A 25,000-nucleotide genomic window follows, 5' to 3' on the forward strand; every position below is an offset into this window, starting at 1 on the left:
TGACAGATAATCCTCCGTTTCAACATATTTAGACGGTCAGAAATGAAAAATATTAGACACATCGTCTATTCAGCAACACCCTTTTATAATTCTATATCTGCTGGATGGGGTTGATAAAAATTTTTTTAATTGATGCGTTTAGTGTCATTTAATATTTTTTTAGTGATTTTTTCACATAAAATATATTATTAAAACATACAGTATATCCTATATGAAAACAAAGTCTTGAAGTATGCATTTTTTGCATCTTGAGCACAGTAGTGCAGCCTCTCCCCCATGCACCTTCAGAGGTAAAACAAAGAAAAAAATAAAATAAAATAATTGTTGTCAATCTAGATGCACTACACGATTGCTTCTAAAATGCCCATTAAAAGTGGCAAATGGCTGCTGCTTGATTGAAAACATAGCAAAACATCACAGGTAGGAGCATTGTAACAGGGACATGCCATAAATGAGCGTCTCCGTGATGATGCCCCGTAAAGTACACGCAAAATCCTCATTTAAATAAAGTGGTCTACGCCACTTTTCAATTGCACATGCAGTCTTGGTAGATCACACGCAACACGCCCACTAATAGTACATGTTATTTTATTGATTGCCCACGCTATTTAGTGCAAGATATTTAGATCTGGGTAAATCAGGCCCATAGTGTGCTAAAATGACTAATTAATAAACTACAACACCTGCACAAAGTCTATCCTATCCTATTTAAACAAAATTGTGTGGTACATTGAGAAATGAGGAAATTCTAAGCTATATTTACATATCAGTTATGTTTACTACAAGATAAAGTATTAATTCCAAGCATTTTAATCACTTAATCCAAAGTGTAACCAAAAAATGTCAAGCCCTAAAAACATACACAGTTTATTTTATTTTTAAACCAAACAGCCATACAGTGTTTTCCAACTTTGGACCGCCACAAACAGATTTAGTGCTACCTGTTACATACAAAACACTATAACTGGTCTGCCAGAGAATAAGAAGACAGAGCAGGAGAATCAAACTCTTGTATATACTCCTTTTCAAAAAAGCGACAAATCAAGTGAAAAGACTTGGCGACTTCAACAAGAAAGCCTGTATTGCTATTCTCAACGAGCAACGCTGCTCAGAGACCCTGCCCCATCCGAAAAGCATTCACAGGCAACAAAAAGAAGCCGCAAAATGTGGTAAGAAATCTTTTTTTTAACTTATCATATTTTTTACTCAGTTTTTGCAAATTACATCGTTATGTCATCGGCCCCCGCGTACCCACCACCACCACAAATAGATTTCAGTCCTTTTGGAAACCCTGACCATATTCTGGTAAATGACATACATTTTCACGATGGTATGATGGATATGTTTGTTTCAGACATGCTTATGAAGTTACAATTAGACGGTTTGTTTGCACAATTAAACATGTCTGCAAAGGAATACAAACAGACAGAGCGTATTTATTCCTACCCATTCTCCATGTCTATCACTGGTAATTCATTTACACCATATACATTTTATATGTTGACACATCTTTAGTTTGCTTACATCTTGTTCATTTATAAGTAGAACAAAATATAATAAGTAATATTAGATTACTTTATGAAATAATTAAGATAAAAAACACCCACAATTTAGCTTCTCTTAATAGTATAGATAGAAGGAGAACTTAATGGACTAAAATACTAAACATGCTATGTTTGTAATTGTTTTAAACAAAATAAGAAATTCACCATTTTCAACAGGCAGCTCGTCACTTTCCCACGTGATGATGTCATCGTCTTCCGGCTGACTGACAATTCAGCAAAAACAGAGAATGGAGATGAAATGACATTATTTCAAACACAGTTGTGTCCACTTTCCAAAAGTAAAACCCTACTTTTCATTGCTGGGTCCGTCCACGCTCTGCTCTAAACAATCAACTTTGCGTGAACTCTAAAGAAAAAAGAAAGGGGTTGGACTAAATGCAAAGACAAATGTGAACTGTTTCACTTATGGCTTTGAGTTGGACCTCAGGCGAGTCTTCGGGTAAGGAGGAGCCGTCATAGTCCGTGTCCTCGGAGTGTTCGCCGCTGCGCACCCTTTTCTGTTGGGGCGGCTCTTCGTTGTAGTCTGTCACAAATGTAGAAAGAGTGTCAAACACAACTGTATCACCAAATTAACCTGGATTTAAAGGCCTACTGAAAGCCACTACTACCGACCACGCAGTCTGATAGTGTATATATCAATGATGAAATCTTAACATTGCAACACATGCCAATACGGCCGGGTTAACTTATAAAGTGCAATTTTAAATTTCCCGCTAAACTTCCGGTTCGAAAAGCCTCTGAGGATGACGTATGCGCGTGACGTCAATCATTGAAACGGAAGTATTCGGACACCATTGAAGCCAATACGAAATAGCTCTGTTTTCATGTCATTATTGCACAGTATTGTGGACATCTGTGTTGGTGAATCTGTTGCAATTTGTTCATTGCATTATGGAGAAAGAAGCTGAGCAAGCAAAGAAGAAAGTTGTCGGTGCGAAGTGTCTATTTTGCGAGGGAAGTCAGCAGCAACACGTACACAGCCGGCGCTTCTTTGTTTACATTCCCCAAAGATGCAGTCAAGATCGAAGAACTCGGACAACAGAGACTCTTACCAGGAGGACTTTGATTTGGATACACAGTTGCGATACCATGAGTACACAGCTGCGCTTCCAAACATTTGATCGCTTGCTATAACTAGCTCGAGCTAGTAGCTAGGAGCTAGGAGCTAGCATTAGGATTAATTTGTAGCATATTAAATATAAGCCTGGTTGTGTTGTGGCTAATAGAGTATATATATGTCTTGTGTTTATTTACTGTTGTTGTCATTCCCAGCTGGATATCAGGTCCCACCCGCGTGCTTCCAAACATTTGATTGCTTGCCAGTACGTGCGTGTCATGTACGTAACTTTGATTAAATATATAAGCTTTATGAACCTTGGGTTAGGTGAACGGTTGTTTGGGCTGAGTGAGTGTGTGTGTTGTGCAGGTGTTTGAATTGTATTGGCGGGTTATATATACGGGATCCCGTCCATATAACCCGCTCGAGCTATAACTAGCTTGAGCTAGTAGCTAGGAGCTAGCATAACAAACACCTAGGTGTTTTTATGCGGGATTAATTTGTGGCATATTAAATATAAGCCTGGTTGTGTTGTGGCTAATAGAGTATATATATGTCTTTTGTTTATTTACTGTTGTAGTCATTTCCAGCTGAATATCAGGTCACCCCCGGCTCTCACAGCATCTTCCACTCCCCACTAGTCCTTCACTTGCACTTTCCTCATTTACAAATCTTTCATCCTCGCTCAAATTAATGGGGAAATCGTCGCTTTCTCTGTCCGAATTTCTCTCACTTCTGGCGGCCATCATTGTAAACAATAGGGAACTTTGCGTATATGTTCAAATGACTATGTCACGCTACTTCCGGTAGGGGCAAGCCTTTTTTTATCAGATACCAAAAGTTACGATCTTTATCGTCGTTGTTCTATACTAAATCCTTTCAGCAAAAATATGGCAATATCGCGAAATGATCAAGTATGACACATAGAATAGATCTGCTATTCCCGTTTAAATAAAAAAATGTCATTTCAGTAGGCCTTTAAGAAAACCCTCAATATAAGACAACCTCTTCTTCATCAATATTTTTTGAGAAAACAAAATAAACGACAAATATCTTCATTACATTATTTGGAGTGGGCTGTAACAAACACATTTGGACTGCCACAAATAGATTTGGCACGGCCTGTTTACACTCATTCACTAATTAACACTTTATAATGGGACTGAGTAACTGCTAGTTAACAGGCCTTTAGTGCAGTGTTTTTCAACCTTTTTTGAGCCAAGGCACATTTTTTGTGTTGAAAAAATTATTAAATAACAAAACTTAGTTGACAGTAAAAAGTTGTTGTCGCAATTGTTGGATATGACTTTAAACCATAACCAACCATGCATCACTATAGCTATTGTCTCAGAGTAGGTGTACTGTCACAACCTGTCACATCACGCCGTGACTTATTGAGTTTTTTGCTGTTTTCCTGTGTGTAGTGTTTTAGTTCTTGTCTTGCGCTCCTATTTTGGTGGCTTTTTCTCTTTTTTTGGTATTTTCCTGTAGCGGTTTCATGTCTTCCTTTGAGCGATATTTCCCGCATCTACTTTGTTTTAGCAATCAAGAATATTTCAGTTGTTTTTATCCTTCTTTGTGGGGACATTGTTGATTGTCATGTCATATTCGGATGTACATTGTGGATGCCGTCGATGCTCCAGAGTAAGTCTTTGCTGTCGTCCAGCATTCTGTTTTTGTTGACTTTGTAGCAAATTCAGTTCTAGTTTTGTTCTGCATAGCCTTCCCTAAGCTTCAATGCCTTTTCTTAGGGGCACTCACGTTTTGTTTATTTTTGGTTAAAGCATTAGACACCTTTTTACCTGCACGCAGCCTCCCGCTGTTCCCGACATCTACAAAGCAATTAGCTACCGGCTGCCACCTACTGATATGGAAGAGTATTACACGGTTACTCTGCCGAGCTCTAGACAGCACCGACACTCAACAACAACTCATAATTTGCAGACTATAATTACTGGTTTGCAAAAAATATTTTTAACCCAAATAGGTGAAATTAGATAATCTCCCATGGCACACTAGTGCACCTGGTCTGCCCGAGAACAAAAAGATGTAGCAGGAGGTATCAGTGTTAAAAAAATACGAATCTGCCTCTCTAAAGACTCTTTTTAAAAAAAAGCAACTAAGGATAAATCTAGTGAAGAGACTTATGGAGACTAAAACGCAGATGCTATCGGAAGGAGGAGAGTAATTGGGTCAGGGTAGCAAAAGTATAAATATGTAATGTATGTTAAAGTAAAAAAAACAGTAGTTTGACTTTAATTGGACTTATTAAGCTGTAGAAGGGTTGAAGAAAGTTATGAATAGGTTTCACTTTTGCCTCTCATTGCACATTAGTGTGGTGCAATCAAGGACTGGCGAACTAAGTGTAAAATCTTAACACCTGACAAAAAATATTATCAATGAAACAGATACATAAACATGTAAAACATTGTGAGCTTTCCGACAGAAACTTTGTCATAAAGGCAAGTATTGCTCTTCTCAACGTGCTGCTGTGGGCCCTCCTCCATCTTGTTTGATACTTTTAACGACAAAAAGAAGCGACAGAGAAAGTTCATTCACAGTTCTAAACATATTTGTTACAAAAAAAATGTGCCACTGCCAACTATGCAAATTAGTGGATGTCATTACCCCATTCATGCCACTCTCCAACCCACCACTACCACAAAAAGATCGCAGTCCTGTTGGAAAAACTGAATCATGCCTTTGTTTTGAATATCAGTGAAATAACAAGTGGCAAACTGTGCAGTATGTAAAGATCTATTTCATAGTTGTTGGGCACCATTAACCTTGTAACTCCTTTGTAACGATGCAAATTTCATTGCAAATTTGCCAACATGTTCAAGCCATTTTTTCCCTATGTCGCTGGTGTGTGTGATCGACAGGAAGAAAATAAGTTTTTTGGCACCAATTGCTGTTTTGCATCTCATTTCTCAACCCAGCATAAAAGACAACCCGTCTTTTTCAGACTTGTATTTGAGACGCTTCCAATGATTTACCTTTTGCTTGTCTTTGGTATTTTTTACCTGTTGGTGGTAACTTAGGGAAGCTGCTGCTTTTTAGCCTCTTGTGGAGACTACCAAACTTGGTCTTGACGCCGCTGTCCTCGCTAAGATCTGAAAACAAAATGGAACACTTTATTACAAATGACTAGTAAGAAACCAGAATCAAGACTTTGCCATAAAACTAAAAAACAGCCTCCAATTTAGTGGAATCAGATTGTTTGGCAAGATGACCCCAACTTATATTAGAACGTTGGGATGAGTATCCAAATCATACCACATCATGAGTTACAGCATGGACATGTATGGATGCCAATGGAATGAAGTATTTGGTGTTTATTTCATGCTGCCTGACAGACCTGTCTAAAGTACAATTATGCCTATTGTCCAATTACTTTCAGCACCTGAAAATGGAGGTAAATATACTCGTAATTTTAGCGGCCCTTAGACTTGCTGACTGACGTCGACATAAGCAGTTGTCAACAGAACTGAAATCAAAACAGAAATTAATAGGGTTGCACAAAAAAAATTGATTCACAGCCGAATTGCGATTCTTATTCATCCCAATTCTAAATCGATTCATAATTTTCAAAAATCGATAATACATATAAAATATATATATCTATATACATAGATATATATACTGTACATGTATGTATATATACATATATATATATATATACACACATACACATATATATATGTGTGTATATATATATGTGTATGTGTGTATATATATATACACACACACACATATACATACATACATACATATATATACACACACACACACACACATACATATATATATACACACACACACACATACATACAGTATATATATACACACACACACATATATATACACACATATATATATATACATATATATACACACACACACACACACACATACATATATATATATATATATATATATATATATATATATATATATATATATATATATATATATATATATATTAATTAAAGATTAAAGTACCAATGATTGTCACACACACACTAGATGTGGTGAAATTTGTCCTCTGCATTTGACCCATCCCCTTGGGGAGCAGTGGGCAGCAGCGGCGCCGCGCCCGGGAATCATTTTGGTGATTTAACCCCCAACTCCAACCCTTGATGCTGAGTGCCAAGCAGGGAGGGAAACGGTTCCCATTTTTATAGTCTTTGGTATGACTCGGCTGGGATTTGAACTCCAACCTACCGTATATATAAAAATACAAAAATATAATATATATATACATAATATATAAAATATATATATATATATATAAAATATATAATACATATACTATATATATATATATACAGTATATATATATATATATATATTTATTTTTTTTAAATAAGTATCAGTTTAAAAAAAAAATTTTTTAGGCGATCCCCATCCAACCAGAAAGACATTTTCTAACCTGTAGCCTGTCTTGAAAAGGTTTCATTACAATTGTTATATCAAATAATACATAGCAAGAATCAGTTCGTTGACTCTACAATCGATTTTGAATCGAATCGTCACCAAAGGAATCAGAGTTGAATGTAATCATTAGGTGCCCAAAGATTATATCCTAGAAATTAGCCATTGTGTGCATATTTACTTGTGACTTTGGCCAGAGACATAAGGAAAATGGGCGATAAAGGATTTTGGAACTTTTGTTGTTTTCTTCTATTCATGCATATTTTTATTTAGATTCTTCTGCCTTCATATGGTTTTTCATGCTTTTATCTACAAAACCAGTAAAGTTTGCACACTGTGTGAATAGTAAATAAAAACAGAATACAATGATTTGCAAATCCTTTTCAGCCTATATTCAATTGAATACACTGCAAAGACAAGATATTTAATGTTTGAACTGGTAAATGTTATTTTTTGCATATGTTAGCTCATTTGAATTTTGATGCCTGCAACATGTTTCAAAAAAGACTGAAAAAGTTGAGGACTGCTCATCAAACACTTAATTGGAACATCCCACATGTGAACAGGCTAATTGGGAACAGGTGGGTGCCATGATTGGGTATAAAAGCAGCTTCCAAGAAAGCAAATTGTCGAACAGTTTAAGAACAACATTTCTCAACGAGCTATTGCAAGAAATTTAGGGATTTCACCATCGACGGTCCGTGATATGATCAAAAGGTTCAGAGAATATGGAGAAATCACTGCATTGCCGAAAACCAACATTGGATGCCCGTGACATTCGATCCCTCAGGCGGTACTGCATCAAAAACCAATATCACTTCCTGTCAATGAGAAAGGACGCAAAAGAGAAAGGCTCCGCTCTGGCTACCGGAGTTTTTTGTTAAATCTGAAGATTTTGACCACTGATTTGCGATCACAGCCACAGGAGAGTACCCTGGCATCTTCAATCTGATTTTGGTCAGTTGAGAGGCACTGATAGGCTGAAAGAAGGCGAGTTGGGAGAGCCGTTAGACTCAAGCCAAAGGCGCCTTGCCGCAGTTCAAAGCGGTTGCCTAGCAACCAAAAGCTACGGCGAGTTTACAGCTGTTTTAAAGTGATCCTGACGTCGCAGAGTGATATAAGTTGACAGGCTGACACCTCAAATTGATCTCTGAACGACGCAAGATACGAAATTGTTGGAAAAAACAAGTTAAAGTGCCGCAAGTCGCTAAAGAAGCAACAGCCGTTAAGACACAAGCAAGAGGCATTGACGTCAGTGACTGCCGCGATGCGAAAAGGTAAAGGAAAGATTGAAATCCCGAGACCTTCGGGGTCAGCTGTTACAGAACACAACTGGGAACAAGATTTGAGGTTGGACACAGGACATGATGGGAATCAAGAAGTGATACTACAAATACTTGAAGAAATGAAAGAAGAAATGAAAGAAATGAAAAAAGAAATGAAAGAAATGAAAGAAGAAATGAAAGAAATGAAAAAAGAAATGAAAGAAATGAAAGAAATGAAAGAAGAAATGAAAGAATTGAAAGAATATCTGAGAAAGGTAACAACAGAACACCAACAAGATGTGAAAAGTCTGCAGGAAAATATAGAAAATCTGCAATCTCAGAACAACAGAAGAAATAATGAAGCCACTGAAATGGGCAAACGAATGAAGACCCTTCAAGAAGACAACAACATGTTGAGGAATATCATAGATGAAATGGATCAGGACAAACGAATGAATGATATCATCGTGACTGGGCACCGAATTAAACCAAGATCCTATGCGAAAGCTGTGAATAATGAAGGTGAACCAGATGAAATGGATATGATCTCAGCAGAACAGCAAGTGGTCAACTTTCTGCAATCAAAGGAAATTGAAATTGACATTAATACCATCGAAACATGCATCCCACTGAACGGAAGAAACAACAACGCCACTCCAGTCGTGCTCGTGAAACTCGTAAACAGAAAATCTAAAATGGCATTGCTGAGACAGGGAAAGAAGCTGAAGGGAACAAATGTGTACATGAATGAGCATCTCACAAAACGCAATGCTGGAATCGCCAAGAAAGCACGCGACTTGAGAAAGCAGGGAAAAATCCAGGGAACTTGGAGCACCAACTGTAAAATCTACATCAAGCTGAATGGAGGTCCAGAAGCAAGAGTAATTGTTGTCCATGACATCAAGGACCTGGACAATTTTTAAAGTTTACACAGCTACCAAAACAACGATGATAATGGACTCTGACAGAAAACAAACACCCAAATTCAGCATCGACACTACTATGTTCCAAGGGACGACTAAACAAGAGGACCTACATTCAGGATTGCAACCACCTACACTTATTGAGATTATTGAAACAACATCAAAGATTGTTGAACAAAAAAATATGGAACTAAAAAATTTCTGCAACAAAGATTACAAAAACCAGGATTTGGAAAATGATATAGATCCAGATACAAATTTTTTCTCCCACAGCAGTAATAATTGTTTTTATTATACAGATGATCAATAAAATAGCAACATTACATGCGATAACAAATTGTCAATTATTCATTTTAATAGCAGAAGCTTGTATGCAAACTACAACAACATTAAGAACTTTTTGGAACACATCAACGAACCATTCAAAGTGATTGCTGTCACAGAAACATGAATTGATGATAAAAAAAGGAATAGATTTTGATCTGGAGGGATATGAACTAAACTACATCAACAGAACCAACAAAAATGGAGGAGGAGTAGCTGTGTACGTGATGAAGAACCTGAACTACAAAGTGGTAAAAAACATGTCATTTGCTATAGATAATATCTTAGAATGTATAACCATTGAAATATGTCAGGAAAAAAGCAAAAACATTTTCATCAGTTGTATATATAGATCACCTAAGTCAAGTATAGAAACATTTGAAGAATGGATCAAGGCTACTTACATGGATAATGGTCAAAGAATAATGTTCTTATGTGGTGACTTTAATATTGACTTATTGAACCCTAACAAGCAAAAGTCTATTGATGACTTCATTGATACAATGTACAGCATCAGTTTATATCCAAAAATCACAAAGCCAAGTAGAATCACAGCACACTGTGCCACGCTTATTGATAATATTTTTACCAATGAGTTTGACAATAACACTACAAGTGGTCTACTTATTACCGACGTTAGTGATCATCTGCCAGTTTTTACAATATATGATGGACATTACAAGAAGAAAATGGAAGACAAAAGGACATTTCGAAGACTGTGCACAGAGAAGAGGATGACTGCTTTCAAAATTGAGCTACAAAAGCAAGATTGGGACAATGTGTACAATGAAAAAGAGGTTGATGAAGCATATGAACATTTCTTAAACAAGTTCATAATACTTTATGACAAACATTGTCCATGGATACAACTTAGTAATAAACAGAGAAAGAATAACCAACCATGGATGACAAAAGGATTAAAAAAATGCTTGTAAGAAGAAGAATACACTATATAGAGAATTTATAGCACAAAGAACTATAGAGGCAGAAATTAAGTACAAAAAGTATGAAAACAAGTTAATAGACATACTACGATCATGTAGAAAAGTTACAGTGAATTATTGGACAGGAACAAAAATAATATGAGAGCAACATGGGGAATCCTCAATAGCATTATTAAAAATGGCACAAAAAGGGACTACCCTCAATACTTTTTAGATGGAAATAAAAACAATGACAACATAAAGGAAGTAGTTGAAAGCTTCAATAATTATTTTGTAAATATTGGACCAAAATTGGAAGAAAGGATTCCAGACCCAGTTCCAATTGAGGACTATAATGATACCATAGAGCGAAATCCCAACTCCATGTTCCTCAGTAATGTGACACAGGAGGAAATAGTTACAATCGTGAAAAAATGTAAATCTAAGACTTCAACTGATTGTAATGGAATTGATATGGAAACGATAAAAAAGGTTATAGAAGAGATCTCAGGACCAATAATGTATATTAGTAATCTATCATTTCAAACAGGTACATTCCCAAACAAAATGAAAATAGCTAAAGTTGCACCAATTTATAAGACTGGAGATAAACATCAATTTACAAATTATAGACCTGTTTCTTTACTTCCACAATTTTCTAAAATCATTGAAAAACTGTTTAATAACAGATTAGAGAGTTTCATAAATAAAAATAGAATACTCGAAGAGAACCAATATGGATACAGAGCTAATGTTTCAACTTCAATGGCTTTAATTGAAATTACAGAAGAAATTACCAATGCTATAGACAGTAAAAAATGTGCAGCAGCAGTTTTTATGGATCTAACTAAAGCATTTGACACAATTAATCACAATATTTTAATCAAAAAACTAGAACGATATGGCATCAGAGGGTTAGTCTTAAACTGGATAAGAAGTTATCTAACGAACAGGAAACAATACGTGAAGCTAGGCGAACACATGTCCACAACGCTAAATATATCCTGTGGTGTACCTCAGGGATCAATATTAGGACCTAAATTATTCAATCTCTATATAAATGACATTTGTAAAGTTACAAAAGATTTAAAGTTAGTATTATTTGCGGATGATACAACAGCGTTTTGTTCAAGAGAGAACACACAGGAGATAATACAAATAATAACAGAAGAAATTAACAAATTAAAAAGATGGTTTGACAAAAACAGACTATCGTTGAATCTTAATAAAACTAAAATAATGCTATTTGGTAATAGTAGAAGAGAAAGTCAAACACAAATACAAATAGACGGAATAGAAATTGAAAGAGTAAATGAAACCAAATTTCTAGGTATAATGATTGATGATAAATTGAACTGGAAATCTGACGTAAAAAATATACAACATAAAGTAGCAAGAAACACGTCAATAATGAATAAAGCAAAACATGTTCTAGACAAAAAATAACTTCATATTCTATGCTGCTCACTAGTGTTACCATATCTGAGCTACTGTGTAGAAATATGGGGAAATAATTACAAAAGTACACTTCATTCATTAACGGTGTTACAAAAAAGATCAGTTAGAATAATACATAATGTTGGATATAGAGAACATACAAATCCTTTATTTATTGAATCAAAGATACTGAAATTCCACGACATAGTGAATTTGCAAACAGCTAAAATTATGCACAAAGCAAACTATAACCTGCTACCCAAGAATATACAACAATTCTTCTCAACAAAAGAGGAGAAATATAATCTTAGAGAAAAATGTAATTTAAAACATTTGTACGCACGTACAACACTTAAGACCTTCAGTATATCAGTATGTGGAATTAAATTATGGAATGGATTAAGCAAAGCAATCAAACAATGTACTAATATGATCCACTTCAAGAAACTCTTCAAACTTAAAGTGTTTACAAAGTACAAAGAAGAAGAACCATGACAAACATTCTCAATTTATTTCATCCATCCATTCATTCATTCTTAAAGTAATCTTACTTATCTCATCATATTAAATATGACTTTCTTCACCAATTATTATTATTAAATTCTTACTATTATTTATTTATTTATTTTTATTGTGATTACCTATGGAGTTTATTGTGAATAAATTGAGAACAGGAAGTGAATAAAAAAGTTTCAGCAACTGTTATGTAAAGAAAAGGGGTAGGATTAAATAAGCTCTGCTTCTTCCTACTCCTTTTCGAACATGTTGAAAAGAGAAACTGGAAATTGTGATGTATCATGTTGTATGCTTGCATGTTCGAAATAAACTCAAACTCTAACTCTAATATCAGTGTGTAAAGGATATCACCACATGGGTTCAGGAACACTTCAGAACTACAGTTCGCTGCTACATCTGTGAGTGCAAGTTAAATCTCTACTATGCAAAGCGAAAGCCATATATCAACAACACTAAGAAACGCCGTAGGCTTTGCTGGGCCCGAGCTCATCTAAGATGGACTGATGCGAAGTGGAAAAGTGTTCTGTGGTGTGACGAGTCCACATTTTTGGAGCAACATACCTGTATGTTGCCATCCAAGCAACGTCTTTTTCATGGACGCCCCTGCTTATTTCAGCAAGACAATGCCAAGCCACATTCTGCACGTGTTACAACAGCGTGGCTTCATAGTAAAAGAGTGTGGGTACTAGACTGGCCTGCCTGTAGTCCAGACCTGTCTCCCATTGAAAATATGTGGTGCATTATGAAGCGTAAAATACCACAACGGAGAACCGGACTGTTGAACAACTTAAGCTGTACATCAAGCAAGAATGGGAAATAATTCCACCTGAAAAGCTTAAAAAATTGGTCTCCTCAGTTCTTAAATGTTTACTGAGTGTTGTTAAAAGGAAAGGCCATATAACACAGTGGTAAAAATGCCTCTGTGACAACTTTGTGTTGCTGCCATTAAATTCTAAGTTAATGATTATTTGCAAAAAAAAAAAAAAAAGTTTTTCAGTTCGAACATTAAATATCTTGTCTTTGCAGTCTATTCAATTGAATATAAGTTGAAAAAGATTTGCAAATCATTGTATTCTGTTTTTATTTACGATTTACACAACGTGCCAACTTCACTAGTTTTGGGTTTTGTAACAGAACCTGGTTGTTAACATAAGCAGGTTCCACTGTATTGTAGGGACGTGCCGATTGATAAGGCACTGATCAGTCTTAGACGATTTTTTTGTGAAATGTACTCGATCGGCCACTGCCGATTAATGACTTTCAGTGCTGAACACCTGTTTTTTGGTCACTCGACTGACAAAGTCAGCTAATTGTGTACCGTATTTCCTTGAATTGGCGCAGGGAATATAGTATTCGCACGTCTAGAATTACTGCCGGGTCAAACTCGTTTTTCAAAATAATTAACGCAAGCTTGGCCTTATCGCCGGTTTATTATTGAAGCCGGATCAAATTTGTTTCGCAAAATATTAATTTTATTATCGCATGTCTATAATTTTCACCGGGTCAAACTCGTTTCGCAAAATATTTAGCATATGTCTAGAACTTCCACCGGGTCAAATTCGTTACGTCACGAGTGACGCATCTGTCCTCATTTTCAAAATGGAGGAAGCTGCTTTCAGTAGTTTACAATCGCACAAAGGAAAAAAGATAAAGAGCTATTCAGTAGGATTTAAGGTCCAAGCTATTGAATACCGGTACAGTATGCTAAAGAGAACAGTAAGCAGCTATGTTTTATTAATATACCGTAGCTGCGTGTGTGAAATACTGTATAAGTCATTAAATGACTCCCGCCTCCTGGTGGTAGAGGGCGCTGCCGCGCTAGTGATCCTTCTTGCGACTTCCGGTACTGCAGAAGAAGTGAACACACGCAGCAAGAGATTTTTTTTCTTCCTTCTAACATGGAGGATTACATACCGGTATCTAAAATAAAACAGTTTTCTAAACTGGACTTTCAATGGAAGCAGGAGGTAATAATTAAAGGAATATCTCCATCGAGACAGAGACTTTTAAAACGGAAAACAGAAAATAATGAAGACTTCTATAAACAAGTTATCGATGCTTTTGGTCAGAAGGAGCTGCAAATGGACTCAATTTATAAGTACAGGTAAAACCATAATAAAGTTTTTTTTAATTAAATGTGCTTTTCATGATGGTATGCTTACATCACACTCAAAGCGCACGCCTAAATTTTATGGATTCCTTTTGGTAAATGCCGGAGTGAGAAGAGGTTTTAAAATAATTACCGCATGCACGGCCATCCCGCCGGTTTCCGGTAAACGCAGGAGTGACAGGAGGTTTTAAATTAATTAACGCCCCTGCGGCTATTCAAGGAAATACGGTATCTCCATACACAGTGTGGAGCTGATCCCTTAAGTCAATAATAATTACCTTCATTGTGGAAAAAAGACTGCATTGCTTATTACTATAACTTCTTAAGTATCGTTATCAATGGGTGATGAGCAGTGTTGGGACTAACGCGTTACAAAGTAACGCGTTACTGTAACGCCGTTAGTTTCGGCGGTAACTAGTAATCTAACGCGTTATTTTTTTATATTCAGTAACTCAGTTACCGTTACTACATGATGCGTTACTGCGTTATTTTACGTTATTTTTTATGTAGTATCGGCTAGAAACAGATGCGCTGCGGTGTCTTTCTTCTAAATCTTCCCCTGTCACACGCCGGAGAGAAGAAAAGAGGCGTGTGTCTGGGTGTGGGGAGGGGAGGCACACACGTGATCCGCGGTTTGATATATAAAACAAAACAAAAAGGTTGTTCGCATGCACGTTCAGTCCACACACAGCGTGGTCATGGCGAGCAGAGTAACGGAGGAGCTTGAACGCCCCGCGCCATTCAATCGGTGTGTTTATAGGAGCAGACTCCGTTGTGCAAAACGAGGGTTTTAAACACATGCTGAACGTGCTTGAGCCACGTTACGACATCCCGTCGCGCACCCACTTCAGCGCTAAGATTGTGCCAGATCTTTATGAGCATGAGAAGAAAAAAGTTGTGGATGATGAACTATCCCGAGCATCACCAGTTGCGCTCACGACAGACTGGTGCACGTCCAGGGAAACTATGTGACGATAGGCGCTCACTTAATCACAGCAGACTGGCAGATGAGCAGACACGCCCCCTCTACGAGAGTCACCTTGCGCAGGTACTGACACAAGCAGTGGAGGAATGGAAGATAAAGATTTCCCAGTCACACGTGATAATGCCAAAAATCAAATAATTGCAGTGAATGAGGCAGGACTGTGACCACAGCAGTGGCGTGCAGTCACTAGAGGCAGGGGAGGCGGGGCCTCACCTGCCATCATGGAAAGAAAAAAAAAGTAAAAAGAAAAAAAACAACATTCAATTGTTATATGTATCCAGTGATTATACTAAAGTTATTTTCCATTTAACTTCACCAGTTTTAGATTATTTTTATTTTTATTTTCACATTTGCCGTTCAAATACTGAGAAGAGACGGTGCGGTGATCAGCAGCCAGTTGAGGCACGTCACTGCGTTGTGCCTCAACATGGATTGTGCACAATGACTCGGCTAACTGCTGGCCTGATGTGCAGTAAGACCGTATTGCTATATGAATTATATTATACATTTCCATAGTTTAGTTAGCTGAGGTATATAATGTACAGTGTATTTTGTCAACAACTGTATGTGTGTAACGTATTTTTAGTGCTGAGCGATCATAAAACTGCTGCCAAGACACACTGTGTGAGGCTCGTCTCATAACCCCGCCTCCTGGTGCCGGTTAACACTCCCGCCGCAGAATGCATCGCCCGACGGGAGCGCCACACCAACCAAAGCCCACACCCAAACCCTCCACGTGCAAGACCGAATCCACCCAAAAAAAGTCACTTAACAAGAAGCCAAAAAGTGCAAAAACAACAATGCTCGTGTGGCGCGCCGAAGGAGCCGTGAACAGGGACACAACATTAGGTACACCTGCAGAATGCAGCGCGGATTTCATATTTCATTCATTCACAACGCTCCCGCATTTATAAGTAAAGGTAAGACCATAATAACGTTTTTTTAATTAAATGTGCATTTATTGTGTGCTACAGTTTGTAAGTGTAAAGTTAAAGTTATGACTGTCACACACACACTAGGTGTGGTGAAATTTGTATTCTGCATTTGACCCATCTCCTTGTTCACCCCCTGGGAGGTGAGGGGAGCAGTGGGCAGCAGCGGCGCCGTGCCTGGGAATAATTTTTGGTGATTTAACCCCCAATTCCAACCCTTGATGCTGAGTGCCAAGCAGGGAAGAATGCTGGTATGAGCTTTTAAACATAACCCGTTAACTGCTGCCAATCAAATTGTGAATAAGATACTCTTTAGGGTTCATATGTTTGTAAATCTGACTGTTATAAAGTCAGTGCCTCACCTGACATGAACGTCACCGCACGCCACTGGACCACAGGTAGGTGCTTTGCACATGTAGTGAATTTGGCATCACATCTCAGTCAATAGGATGGATCAGGAAGGAGGTTTCCTAGCACAACAGCTGCTCATGTGCTTAAGACAAAGCAAGAAATGCTAAAGTTGCCTACTCATAAAGCTCATACATAATGTCCCAACGAAGTGGAACTCCACTTATGATATGTTGCAGCAGCAGGCAGCTATATACTCTGCATTGACCCACAAGACCCTGAAGAAAAATGTCAAATACATCATCAACCTGTCTGATGATGATGTGAGAGTGGCAGAGGAGGTCCTTCAGGTGCTTAAACCCCTCAAAAGTGTTACATCTGAAACGTCACCATCTGTGTCAAATTGTCAATGATCCTGCCACTGAAAACAAAGACTCTACAATCCATGACTCCAAGTGTGGAAGACAGCAGCATCACTCCAGATGTCAGGCTTTATTTCACTATCTATGTTTCAAGGAAGATGATGTGCCTGCACTTTCAGTTGTTTTTTATTAATGGTCATTGGTCCAAGTTTAAAGAAAGGAGAAATGCCTTTTTATGTTGCACTGTTTTTCATTAATTATGTTAAAATGCAAATACAAATGCATGTCAAGTTGATCAACAGATTGTATTATTCTCCAGTGCAATAACAGTACTGAAATGAAGGCTAAAAGGCCATTAATGGAAGCTTTAAAAAAAAAGAAGAAAAAAAGAAGTAACTAAATAGTTACTTTTCACAGTAACGCATTACTTTTTGATGTAAGTAACTGAGTTAGTAACTGAGTTACTTTTGAAATTAAGTAACTAGTAATTGTAACTAGTTACTGGTTTTCAGTAACTAACCCAACACTGGTGATGAGGCTAAACATGTTACACAAAGTAAGGGCAAGCCAGGAGCAGGCGTGCTAATAACTTAGCTAGTTTCTAAGCTAGCTTGAAACAACACAAGAAATAAGTGCTTTAAAGAAGTGTAGACTTTTATTTTCATAAAAATCATCAAAGGTGGATTGATCCATAAATTGGTGGTGTCGATATAAAGTGTAGTATCGATATATGATTGATAGTAGATTGTATAGATCGATATTTTTATTTTCTCAAGATAATTTGTTGTTTCGGTTATTGTTTACAAATAATTCCCTGGACTTTGAGGAGGACTCTGAGTTCACAAACTCAAATATTTGAATGAGTAGCAGGTAAAAGTTTTTACTTTTTAGTTATTAGCTTTTAGTTATGCATACTATTGACTTTGTTTTGCTACAAATAATTGTATGTAATAAAAGACACTAAAGAAGGAACTACAGGTAAAACTCCAAAAATTGTCCATTAATGTCAGCAATTTTACTTTAATTGTGAAACTAATATGTAATATAAACTCATTACATGCAAAGTGAGATATGTCAAATAGAGATGTCCGATAATATCGGACTGCCGATATTATCGGCCTATAAATGCTTTAAAATGTAAAATCGGAAATTATCGGTATCGGTTTCAAAAAATAAAATTTATGACTTTTTAAACCGCCGCTGTATCCGGTAAAACACGGACGTAGGGAGAAGTACAGAGCAGTTGCGTCTCCCAGTCAGCAGCCCCTCCCCCATCCCTCTCCCACACACAGGAGTTGCAGCACGACTGCAGCATGAGAAGTATACTGGTGACGCTTTATGACCTCATCAAACCGCCGCGAGCGGAGCATAACAACAACAAGAGTGTGTTGTTGCCGGTGCTGTAGCCTGGCTAAGAAGCCAGCTCGCTCGGTGACTGACTAACGACATGGTTTGGGATTATTTTAAAGTGTCTCTGACGGATAAAAAACTGGCAATTTGCAACGACTGCAAAAAGTTGGTTATGCGAGGAGGAACCAAGACGTCTTCTTTTAATACGAGCAAGTTGATCTCCCACCTCTTCAAGAATCATAATGAGATACACGATGAATACAAACGGAAGATGGATGAAAAGCAAACAGCGAAAAAAAGTGTACCACACAGTTGTCGCTTAAAGACCCCGCCAAAAAACAAAAATACAACAAAAACCACCCCAAGCCTAAAGCCCACGTTGTGGTAAGGGGCAACGCACGCAGTATGGCAAAAGCTACGGTGGAGTTTGGTGTGGCTAGTCTGCCCTGCCTGGCGCACACTTTGCAGCTTGCAGTGAACAGAGGTGCCCTGTCTCAACGCAGCATTTCAGAAGCTCTGGCTGACTGCTAGGCCACTTCAAGCACTCACCACCAGCTTGCAGCACATTTGTGTTACTCATACAAATACGTAAGAGCAGGGCAGACTGAGCCCAGTTTATAATTTCCTGTTATACAGTATGCCAGGCAGTCTTGCACTAAAGGAGGACTTTGTTATTGTTATTGTTTACTTTATTACTCTAGTATACTCTGAACTGAAGCTGTGTGCCTTCATTGTTTTTGTAGCTGTTGTTTTGAGGCATGTTTAAAAAAAATAAAAAATAATGCACTTTGTGACTTCAATAATAAATATGGCAGTGCCATGTTGGCATTTTTTTCTCCATAACTTGAGTTGATTTATTTTGGAAAACCTTGTTACATTGTTTAAAGCATCCAGCGGGGCATCACAACAAAATTAGGCATAATAATGTGTTAATTCCACGATTGTATATATCGGTATCAGTTGATATCGGTAATTAAGAGTTGGACAATATCGGAATATCGGATATCGGCAAAAAAGCCATTATCGGACATCTCTAATGTCAAACCTTTATTTGGTATATTTATTATGATGATCATGGCCTACAGTTTTTGAAAACCCCAATTTTTTGAGATTTTCAATTTGAGGTTTTCAAAAGCTGTAAGCGATTATCATCAACATATCAAATGAAGGCTTGGAATATTTTGAGTTGAATGTTATAAGCCTATTTTATATATTAGTTTCACCTTGTAAATTTAATGGCAGGAATATACAAATATTTTCACGATATTAAATTTTTTGAAGTTTCTCCTGTAGTTTAAATATTGTGTGGATATTGTTACACTGTCAATAGCACTCACCCTAAATAAATACACCAATACATGTGCTCGGTTTAGGAATCGGCAAGGTAAAACCCTGATCGGAACATTTCTACTGTGTTTGTATACAACAAGGCTGTAATTCCGGAAATAATAAAACCCATATTGTTGTTAAAGCTCTCAAATTCAACCTGGAATTATACACTTTAAATCACAATTTCCTTCTTTGTTGTATTCCATATCCATACTTGTGGTGTAAAAAGACAAAAAAAAAAGAATGTGTGTCCCCCACCTGTGTTTCCATTACATGTGTCATCATTGATGGGCAGGTAGGCCAGATATGTGTTGGGGTTCTGGTCCGGCGGCCTGGACACCGTCATTCGTACCAGACCTTTAGTCATGCGGATAGTGGTAACAGCTTTGGTGTGCGAGACGCCTGTCATCAGCTCGTCATTTACCTGCAGAGAAAGACAGACACAAAGGTCGCCTTAGACAAAGACGCCGTAACCCGATCAGTTCGGGATCCCAAAGAATGTTTTTAAATGGCTCACTTTAAGCAGCCTGTCTCCCACTTGAAGCTTCCCAGAGGCCTCGGCAACACCTCCTGCTGTGATGGACTTGACGAAGATGCCTTTCTCGCCACCGATCACAGAGAAACCCAGACCACCTGACTTTGGCTTCTTCAGCTCCAACTTGATGAGCTCCTCCTGTATATCCGTAACATCGCCTTGCTCAAATTAGCTTTGCATTTATAAGGGTTTCCTCAATAAGTGACGAGCACATGAACATAAAGGTAAATTGACTTTACCTCTAAGAAAGACAGTGCAGCGAAAAACTCTGTCTCTGTTGGATCTTCTGCTGGTAGGAAACCTTGAATGAAAAATAACATTGTACAGTATTTTTGCATTGTTGATGTCTCCAGTGTGTGTGTGTGTGTGTGTGTGTGTGTGTGTGTGTGTGTGTGTGGTGTGTGTGTGTGTGAAGGAAATAAAAATAACATAAATAATCTAAATATAGCAAGAGCTATTTATTTAACCCACAAAGAGGATTGGGCACAAATAATTGGAGAGAGGCTTCTATTTCCCAAATTTTAAAACTTGGTAAATATAAACTTCTTTTTAGAACTCAGTATCTTTGACCGCATGGTCATTTATGAAAAAGTATATTGCACAACACAGCAGCAACAGAAGCAATGCTGTAATAACAGTAATGAGCAAACTGCTTAGTCAGCATTTATACTGCTTAATTCATTGTGACACAAATGAGTTTCACACCAACAGCCGAGTAGCATAACCAACATTCTAAAGTGGATTTTGAAGAAGCTACTGCCATCTTGTGGACCTTATATGACTTTTTATATGCACTTTATAAACTACATTAGGAGGTTTCCTACAGCCACGGCTATTAATGCCAACGTTTCTTCACCTGGCGCTAATTAGAGACCATTTGCTTTTGTAGACCACGCACCTGGCGACCATAGGAGATTAATTATTGATTAATAGAAGCGTTAATTAGTGCATGTATGGTATTATACAGTGTTTCTCAAGTATTTTCTGTTACGCCCCCGCGAGGAAGAAGAAAACATTTTGCGCCCTACCCCACTCTCCACCAAATACACATCTGCATAACATTGAGGGAAACAATCGACTTTGTTCAACGATCAACCTACAACAGAGAATAGAGTGTAATCACCATTTACAAACCCCTCTATTTGCAAACTTTTCGAATTACAAACTTTTAGATTGAGCCACATATGCCGTTGTGTGCGAACCGTGTCTTTGTGTACCAACACTTCATTCATTCATTTTGTGTGCCGTTGGAAGTCTTAGGGCGCAGCACTTTTGGGGACGTCACTTCCTGTGCAGTACAGTACACACGGCGCGCGGCCATTTTGGAGAGGTGAGGAGGTGGCCTGCCCCACTATTTGAGAAGAACTGGTATAAGAGATTGTTAACTGGTTGTCATCAAGTGAATACATACAGTTTGACTCTGGCACTAATGATTGACATTTCTAGAGTTTTTTTTCTCTATGAAACAATGTGTAAGTCATGAGCATTAAAACTAGAAAAGCATGATCGTAGATGGCCACAATGTATATCGCGAGGCAGTTTCTGGTTTACTGATTAGAGCAGTGTTTTTCAACCTTTTTGGAGCCAAGGCACATTTTTGTTCATTGAAAAAATGCGGAGGCACACCACCAGCAGAAAACATTAAAAATATAAACTCGGTAGTTGATATTGACAGTAAAAAGTAATTGTTGCAATTGTTGGATATGCATTCTAACCATGCATCACTTAAGCTCTTGTCTCAAAGTAAGTGTCACGACCTGTCACATCACGCCATGACTTATTTGGAGTGTGTAGTATTTTGCGCTCCTATTTTGGTAGCTTTTCCTGTTTTGTTGGTATTTTCCTGTAGCAGTTTCATGTCTTCCTTTAAGCGCTATTCCCCGCACCTGCTTTGTTTTAGCAATCAAAGCTATTTCAGTTGTGTGGACGCTATCCTTCTTTGTGTGGAAATTGTTGATTGTCATGTCATGAACGAATGTACTTTGTGGACGCCGTCTGCTCCACACGCTGTAAGTCTTTGCTGTCGTCCAGCATTCTGTTTTTGTTTACGTTGTAGCCAGTTCAGTTTTAGTTTCATTTTCCATAGCCATCCCTAAGCTTCAATGCCTTTTTTAGGGGCACTCGCCTTTTGTTTATTTGTTATTATTATTATTATTTTATTACTATTATTTTAAGCATTAGATAGACGTTTACAAAACAATTAGCTACCTACTGCCACCTACTGATATGGAAGAGTATTACACGGTTACTCTGCCGAGCTCTAGACAGCACCAACACAACGGCACTTTATTTGCAGATTATAACTACTGGTTTTCATAAAATATTTTTAACCCAAAAAGGTGAAATTACATAATTTCCCACGGCACGCCAGACTGTATCTCACGGCACACCTGTATGCCACGGCACAGTGGTTGAAAAACACTGGATTAGAGCATGAAGGTAGATTTCCCCTCTCCAGTGCAATAGTGCTCGTCGTACAAAGCAGAATATGCTGGGTTTCAATCCCAATCGAAGTTGATGTAGTAAGTTTTCCCTATTTATTTTAATATTATGATTTTTTTTAAATTTTGCACTAAATATCATTCTTTTTATTTTTTCAAGGAATTTGTTTGAGTACAAAACAGTCATCAAACTAAATTTAAGTTTGATTAAAAAAGGAAGGAAATATTTTTTTTGTAAGGGGGCGTAGGGCGGCCGTTTACACGTAAGATCTCATGAAGACAATAAATAAACCAGTGGGGGACATTATAGAACCGTTCACACATACCATTGACGCCAGGTGGCACTTTGGTGCTAATGTTGTTGTTGAGAGAAGTCACACTTTTCTTCCCCGGGTGAACAGGCATGCCATCCCTTTTCAAGAAAACCCATCAGAAGTCAACAAAAGAGTCGAGGGGAACTGCGTTGTTATCCTTCATGATGGCATACTACATCACGGTACCTTGTGGCTTTAAGCGTCATGTCTGCGCGGGAGAGATCCAACAGTCTGCTACTCTCACTAAGGGTGAGGTCCTGAGTCGGAGCACCACTGATATAGTGGATGACGTCCAGTGGTCTCAGACTACCCTCTTCAAAGGCAGCTGATCCTACTAATATGTCCTTCACAAACAAGACCCCGTACATGCTGTCCCTGCCGCCATCTAGCACCAAACCTGCATAAAAAAACGGAGTTATCTCATACTTAACTTCTTGGCTGGTTTTGCCTTTTCTTCAGTTTCTTACCAAGTGGTTTCTGAGTGTCTTTGAAGGCGATATCAGGCAGCAGGTGGGCATCAATGGGGGGGTTGGGGGCATCCAGGGTTCTCCCTACTACCAAGTCAACCACACGAGGGGCCGCACGCACAAGGTCTACCACCTCGGTGTGGCCCATATTGGTCACATCTGTTTGGTTCACCTATAAACACAGAGACATATAAAGTGATTATATCAAATTCACAGGATGTAAAGAGAACGGCGATGAATCTGCACCTTGATCATTCTGTCCCCATGCCTAAGCCTTCCATCACATTTGGCCGGATCTTGGACTATGTCGTGGATGTAACAGCTATGATCACTGCCTTTGGTCAGTGTGAAGCCCAAGCTGCCCTTTTCAGACTTCATCAAGGAGACCTTCAGCTCCACTTCCTATCAGCAGAGAAGAAATGGTGTTAAAGCTGATGGTCCCCTACTATGCAAAATAGACTTTTTAATGATGTTCGAACAGCAAAGAGCTTCTTTATGAGCACCAAACATGAGAAAATTCTATCATCTTGTTTCCTCCATTTAAAAAAAAAGAAGAATTCAAATGTTTGCTTTTTAAGTTCGGGAATTTCATGACGCAATGAAGGACAAACCTTCTTCAATATGGACCTGATACCACATCTGACCCACCTCCAGCTAGATGAGACCACCACTTGTGTACGCCTACCAATTTAAAGGGGACCTTTGATGAATTTCAATATTTTTGACTTATAAATGTTGGATACACGTTAAAAAATGCCAAAGCAACAAATCATAAAGTTCATACATTTTGGCGTGAGCTGGCACCCAGTTTTGGGTGCCTATGTTGGCTGGGTTTTGCAATCTGGCGACATTGTGACATCACAGCAAGGTGGACATACTTACTTGGACATTAAGTCAAGCTCTCAGCCCCTGTGCTTCAGGTATGAGGAAACACAAACAAATCATCTAAATTGTGGCAGGTGCATAGTAACACTATTTTGTGACATGCAGTGTCACAAATGCTTCTAAATGCTTCTTTTATGCAGGTCGAAATCGATCGGAGTGTGCAGGTGTACCTAATGTTGTGACTGGGTGAATCTATATAATGTTAACGTTTTTTTTGACCGTGTCTGAAAAAAAAGAATACCAGTGACAACTTCAATATATATGTTTAAACAGTGTACATTTTCAAAATATAAATGATGATACTTTTGGAGAGGGTCGGGCGTGGTTGCATTTGCAATCTGGGAATGCCTCCGCAAATAAACATCTTGCAGACAGACTCAATAAACTGGTTAAATATGTGACTGAGGAGCAAAATTTACACCACGCATATCCAATACATATTATCTAGGCCACAAGGAAGTGTTTTAAATGTAGATTATTACCATCATAGGTCCCCTT

The 25,000-nt window shown here is 38.0% G+C and overlaps 1 protein-coding gene across 6 annotated transcripts in view; it reads right to left on the minus strand.

Moving 5' to 3' along the window:
- The window catches only part of ptpn13 (protein tyrosine phosphatase non-receptor type 13), a 157,392-nt gene that overhangs the window by 8,611 nt on the left and 123,781 nt on the right, over window positions 1-25,000 (minus strand). For 5 of the 6 annotated variants that reach the window (XM_062031277.1, XM_062031276.1, XM_062031278.1 and 2 more), the window contains 11 exons: window positions 23,864-24,019; window positions 23,618-23,789; window positions 23,337-23,547; window positions 23,163-23,248; window positions 20,635-20,696; window positions 20,378-20,533; window positions 20,119-20,284; window positions 5,619-5,735; window positions 1,988-2,088; window positions 1,856-1,911; window positions 1,710-1,768 (listed from right to left, as the gene is read on the minus strand). In XM_062031277.1, coding sequence (XP_061887261.1) covers window positions 1,710-1,768; window positions 1,856-1,911; window positions 1,988-2,088; window positions 5,619-5,735; window positions 20,119-20,284; window positions 20,378-20,533; window positions 20,635-20,696; window positions 23,163-23,248; window positions 23,337-23,547; window positions 23,618-23,789; window positions 23,864-24,019 — 1,342 coding nt within the window. The remainder of the gene's footprint in view (window positions 1-1,709; window positions 1,769-1,855; window positions 1,912-1,987; window positions 2,089-5,618; window positions 5,736-20,118; window positions 20,285-20,377; window positions 20,534-20,634; window positions 20,697-23,162; window positions 23,249-23,336; window positions 23,548-23,617; window positions 23,790-23,863; window positions 24,020-25,000) is intronic. The other variant, XM_062031279.1, reaches the window with a different exon arrangement.

The sequence above is a fragment of the Entelurus aequoreus genome, linkage group LG21 (genome assembly GCF_033978785.1).
Source record: "Entelurus aequoreus isolate RoL-2023_Sb linkage group LG21, RoL_Eaeq_v1.1, whole genome shotgun sequence".
NCBI classification, from domain to species: Eukaryota; Metazoa; Chordata; class Actinopteri; order Syngnathiformes; family Syngnathidae; genus Entelurus; species Entelurus aequoreus.